Raw genomic sequence first — 5,853 nt, 5'->3', positions numbered from 1 at the left:
AAAAAAAAAGAATAACAATGAAACCGTTAGGTAGCGACCGTAGACGCACGTGGAGTGTTTTCCGCACTGAGGTTTCTCTTTGTATGAGCAACAACAAAAGGAGTATATGTATATAAATATATATATATTTGCGCAGCACCACTAGCTTCTGATGCACTCGCGTGCCGAAGTGAGAACAGGTCGCCTTCACATATTTCCACCAGTTATAGGCCCACATTATGAAGGGAAGGAGGAGAGACGGTGCTCGCGTTCACACGCTGTAGGCAATGCCACGTAGTTAATGCCTCATTGCAAAGCTGAAGCGTCCGAACGCTTTCCAATGCGTTAAGGCACGTTGTGTAGTGCAACACTTCTGATTCACGTAACCGCTGCACCATCGCATCCGTCCGCATCCCTAAGTCTTTTCCTCCGCTTTTAGTGGTCAGAGAACATTGTCGGTACTTCATGAGCTCGTGGCACTATCGCTCCACTAATCGGAGAAAAAAACTGCAAAAGGAAGGAGGAAAGAAGGGCCTTGAAAACGCGGCACAACACAAATACAGGCAAAAAAACGAGGGGGGAATAAAGCGTGGTTCCTTCATCGAATAAGCCTTATCTCCAAACAGGTACTGAACCCATTGTGAAGCACCGTACTGGTGCGCCAGTCCATCCGGTTGAATGTACATCCACGCTGTTAAAAAAAAAAAAGGCGCTTGAAGAAGGTAAATGTACAAACTAGGATCCTTCAAGAAAGATTTCGCTAAGGTGTAAACATGCCATCGTCAGGTCCCTTCCACTGCATATATATATATTTCATCACTGAGCAAAGGCCATCACGTCTTTTTCAAGTACCTGCGACCAAAAGAGAATTCAAAATGGAACCACCAACAAAAACGAAGTAAAGGCCCTAGTGTTGGGGTGGCTGATATACGTGGTTGGGGCGCTGTTCCCCATCTGTATGCCCGTCTCAATATAAATCATTACAGCCTACAACTCTCCTCCGCCACTGATCCTCATCAGCTACTTCTATTCTTCCCTCTTTACGACACACTTGGGTGTATTCTTCTTTTGCTGGTTATCACTTCGTCGCCTTCTTTTTTTTGGCTCTATGCTTACTCCGTGACACGCTTCGTTTCTCTTGGGCACTTTTCACCCGCTGTGGTTGGCTGATTTCCTGCTTTGCAGGTTTTGGCCGTGTGGTGGTCCCGTCTCGACAGTACGACATTATCTTATCCTCGGGAATACATGTCTTCGCTGACTTGTGCTTTGACAAATAGGCACAGAGTCCACGGAACTCCTTCTGCATGTCATTTACCTTCACTTCGCACCATTGTTCCCACTGCATGGCCCTTGCCCCACTGCTTTCCTCAATCACATTCATTGCCTTTACCGTGAGTGCCACAACCATAGCCCGCCACCATGCGTCAAAGCAGAGGGGAGCGTGTCCCACCTCATTTTCCATCGCGAGAGAGGTATTTTTCAACACGTCTGTTGGATCAGCGGGGGCCCTCACCTTCGCAATGAGCCGGCGGAGCACATGCGATGGATGCCTGGCGCCTGTGGTGGCAAGCGACCGCCTTTCCAACAGAATTTGTGCTGTGTTCTGCCATAACTTGGCCCGTGCCATATCCGGTGTCTCACTGGTAGAATTAGACCTGTCGGCCGAACCCGGTCGCGCCTTAAAGGGAAGAGCCGCCACCGCCGTTACGAGCTGATTCGTGTCCATTAAAACCGTATTGTTCTTACCCGACACTAGGGAGGACATCATGGAAAGCAGTGTTTCGTCGTTTAGGGGCGTCATGAGAGCGTTGTAGAGTGCGCGGCTGTTGCGGAGAACGTTTTCTGCCACTTGTACGGCCATGTACGGGTGTGTTAGCACTCCGATGAGACACGCCAGGTAGGGTGATGACTTGAATCGCCCAACAAGTGTACCGGAGAGACACGCGTTCCGCACTAAGTAATGCTGCCCAGACATAAGCGAATAAATGTTACTGATACATGCCGCTGACGTTGAAGGAGACACTGTGAACTCGGAAACAACGATCTTCGTTGAGATATCATATGAGGCGCGGTCGCAAAAGATGTTCAAAATCTGTGACGGCGACATATCTACATCGTCATCGTGCACCTCTCCCCAGTCTAAACTATTACTATTCAGGTCAAGGAACGCATTGAGGGTATCTAGCGCAGTGAATTTCTCGCTCCATGTCTCTCGTACCCGGTCGATGGAGCTGCTCATGTCCCCAGTGATCACTTTGGTCAGCGTCATTTTACTAAAGGACGTAGAAGCCGCCGCTCGGCGTTTGTTAGGCTTTTCATCCTCCGCCGTGGTGTCTCTTGTTAACCGGTTGAGGGAACCTGTACAAGCATTGTAAATCCCGGTAATCCTGGACGGGAGCCTCAGAGTGTTGCACCGCCACGCGTGTGCAACGTCATCGAAGGCTTGGAGTTTCTTTTCTGCCACAGGCTTCCTCGTCCCACAACTTGGAAATTGCGAGACATCCCTTGCAGCAGGTCCTGGACGACACCTACTGGCGAACGGGGCATTTACAATTATCTTTAGGTAACGCGTGAAGGCGTTAACGTTTGACCGAAGGTGATGAGGTGCATCTTCGGGGAGATAACCAAAGGCGACGGCGTTGTTAAGTGCTGGCAAAATCCAACAGTCAAAAAGGATAAATTTCGCCAATCTATGGCATCCCACATTGTGGATAAGCGTGTCCTCCGCGACTCCTTGCCCCTTTCCCTGGGGTCCAAGTGCTAACCCGCCAGTTACGCGCCTTTGACGCATTTCTGCCAAATACTTCTTCACACGCACCGCGGGTGGTTCATGCGAATACTCCATGGGTGTCCGTTGATTAAGAAGATGTAAATGAATAGTCGAGCAATAGTCCGTTAACATGACAGATATTGCCTGCGGAAGGCGCGTTATGGCACGCTTTCCATGCAACGAACTAAAGAACTCCCCCATAACATATCCTATGTCCTGGCATATTAGTTGCTCAAGCTTCTCCAATTTTCCCTGCAGCGTCGAATCCCAGTCCCCTGAAGATGTTGAGAGGCCGCTATCTTGCACAGACGAAGAGTATGCGGCGAAGCGCTTGGCACCCCAGCTCAGAAAAGACGAGTTTTTCTTTCGGGCGGAAAGCCCTTGATTGATGTTGAAGTCGGAGTCGTTCAGGTACAGTAGGACACTCTCCCGACGAAGGATGTTGAAAAGTCGATTCAGCAGTTCCTTTAACCAGGTTGCGCCGTGAAGCCGTATATACGTCGTTACAAAGGTTAGTGACACTCTAAATATTGCCACCCCTGCCTCATTGTTCGGGGCAGCCGCGGGCGTTGCTTGAATCGCGGCTCGACGTTCACCTTCTTTTTTCTTTGAATTTTTTCTCGTACTCTGTGCCGCAAGAGGAGAAAAGTAGGGATCATCCACTGGCGCATTCAAGTTAAAGGTCATGTTTGTCTCGAAACGTACAATGGCCTCCACAACAGACGCAGTGGCCTCGAAGTCCTGTGCCCGTTGTTGGGCGCCAGCTCCGTCACGCCTCGTGGGGCTACCCGTGTCAGCTGCAGGGGATGTTGGGGCACCTCGGCTGCGCTCTCCAGATGTGGGCCCCCCCGCAGTGGCAGTCGGTGAGCTTGGAGCTTTCGCGTCCCATGTGATTCGTCCCTGAGTCACCTTCTCCGTAACTGTACTGTTGGCAGTTGGAGCATCCACAAACCAATAAACCAGTTCGAAGAGTTGCTCGAAACTAGACTCATTTAGGTGCTGTAAAGGTATTGAGGCAATGCAGCTATTGATGTCCATTCGATACATATTTTCTTCGTCCTCCGTGGGCGCTTGGCGGTCCCTGACCCCGTCATCACCATCGACACTGCATTCAGCGATCCCTAACCCCCTTGCTACTTCGTTCAGGGGGGAAGGCTGCGGTCGTCGTCGGCGCAGGGAGGAGGTCTCATCATCGCGCACGATGCTCACACTGACACTTGCAACACTTTCCGCCGTAGTGGTGCCGGCGGGATTAGGGTCGCCATCGAATCCACATTGCCGTCGAAGTGCTTCGGGACTTACGAAACGAGATGCGGTGCAGGCATCAAGAACTATATTTGTTAAAAAACGCAAGACTTGGAGTGCCGCAGACAATGCCGTGCGGGCGGAGCTCTGCTCGTACGCGAGGAGAATGTCCTCCGTCAACTGCTGTATAAGCACCAACGGACACGACTGTGCTCGCACCACGTCGTCTGTCTTGGCACTCCGTCGTCGCCGTACCCGTCTCTCAGCCATAAGTTGGCGGCTTTGCTCATTCATCGCGCATTCCGCCGTGTGAGTATGGGATGTTCGGCAGATTACATCTAACAGTATGTACAGTGCACATATCTGCGCATGGTTGTAACTGCTGTCGTGGATGAGAAAAAAGCTGAATGGCGCCAAACGCCACGTTTGTCTAAATTCAAAGGTCTCTCGCCAAGTGTGGTACTGACTAAATATTGGAAGCCCAATAGTGTTGGAGGTGCCACTAAGTACCTCTCCCCCCTTTGATGTCGAGACTTGTGATGCCACCCTTTGTAGTACTTCAGGGGGCGAAATAACAGCAAAGAAGGGTGAAAACTTCTCTAGTGTTTGCATCAGTTTTTCATCTTCACTGGATTCCGGTTTTGTTTCATGCACGTAACTGAACGGAAGTTCTGCAGGAGGCTCCTGTGCCTTCTTTTTTTCACTGGCGCTCGATCTTGTGGTCACATCGCTGTGAGCGTCAGGTTTTTTTGTGACGATTTCAAGTAGCTTCTTTTGCACATTTGCGGCAATGCGTCCGTGCTCCTTGACCTCACGCTCAAACCACATCATTATGCGGTCATCCATCAACAGCTGCCACGTCTCGCGCTGCAGTCGAACGAGATCATTGGACTTCAAAATTGAATCTTCCGGTTTTGTGTTCCGACTTTCTCTAGCTGGAATTAGTGAGTCAGCTGCAGTAAATTCTGAGACTGTAGGCAGCCGAGTGGGGAAGCTCCGCGACCCGTTCTGTGGTAAGAATGTGAACATTTCTGACATGGTTGATGATTGTGAATCACTATCACCGGAGCTGAGGAACGCGAACATATCCGTCGTGAAAAGTTGGTTGTCATATGTGCTCGCTTCCTTGTAGAGTGACTCCCCATCTGAATCTCCGTTGTGTGTTCCTGAAAACTCAGCCATACGGCCGTCGTCGCTCGCATCCATATAATCCGACGTCTGTAACATCCTGCTGGTGATGTCGCCACCGCCCAGCTTGCGACTATTCTCGTCTCCCTGACCTGTGGTACTTTTCCACACCTCCTGCTCCCTCTTACGCCGCCATTCTACAGTACATGGGTCGATTCGGTACTCGTGTTTCGGCATCGGCGGCCCGTACGTACACGAGCCGTACTTCTTGAGGTACAAATTACGCCACTGATACTCATTGAGCGCTGGGAGGTTGAACCGAAGCGTTGCCATTTCCCCTTTCTTTTCTACAACGGTCAACCCCGGATGCGGGTTCGTCAAAAGTGGTACGTATTGAAACTGCTTCCTCCTTTGTGGATGATGACGATGACAATGATAACAGTAACCGATGAAGGAGCGAGGTAATAGAGGTAAGGGGGAAGAAAAAAAAAAGAACAGCGAGCAAGCAAAAAACGCAAAATTGAAAACATACGTGCCAGTCGTATCCAGTGTTTGATCCACACACAAGGGAGAAGGATGAATAGTCTGCGCAGAACAAGGAAGACAGTGAGACACCAAAAGTAAAGATGTGAATAAGCAAATTGAAGTCAAGCGATGCGCGTAAACTCCAGCAATCCTCTCCCTTGTAGAGGCGGTGCTCGCGGAATAGACGACGCACGCAAGCACAAACG

General features: G+C 50.3%; 2 protein-coding genes across 2 annotated transcripts; both read right to left on the bottom strand.

The window, feature by feature from the left end:
* Positions 1 to 203: 203 nt before the first annotated feature.
* On the bottom strand, positions 204 to 446 carry TEOVI_000082200 (uncharacterized protein; the record flags this gene model as incomplete). Its single annotated transcript, XM_067224153.1, has 1 exon — positions 204 to 446. The coding sequence occupies one exon, from the start codon at positions 444 to 446 to the stop codon at positions 204 to 206; it is 243 nt and encodes an 80-aa protein (XP_067080254.1).
* A 611-nt stretch (positions 447 to 1,057) lies between these two features.
* On the bottom strand, positions 1,058 to 5,455 carry TEOVI_000082100 (uncharacterized protein; the record flags this gene model as incomplete). The annotated part of the gene is made up of 1 exon (XM_067224152.1): positions 1,058 to 5,455. One exon carries the CDS (start codon positions 5,453 to 5,455, stop codon positions 1,058 to 1,060), a length of 4,398 nt encoding a protein of 1,465 aa, XP_067080253.1.
* Between the last annotated feature and the right edge of the window lie 398 nt (positions 5,456 to 5,853).

Source organism: Trypanosoma equiperdum, assembly GCF_001457755.1.
Source record: "Trypanosoma equiperdum strain OVI genome assembly, contig: ctg_245, whole genome shotgun sequence".
NCBI lineage: Eukaryota > Euglenozoa > Kinetoplastea > Trypanosomatida > Trypanosomatidae > Trypanosoma > Trypanosoma equiperdum.
The sequence above is the reverse complement of the archived record's forward strand: the minus strand, read 5'-3'. Positions and strand labels throughout refer to the sequence as shown.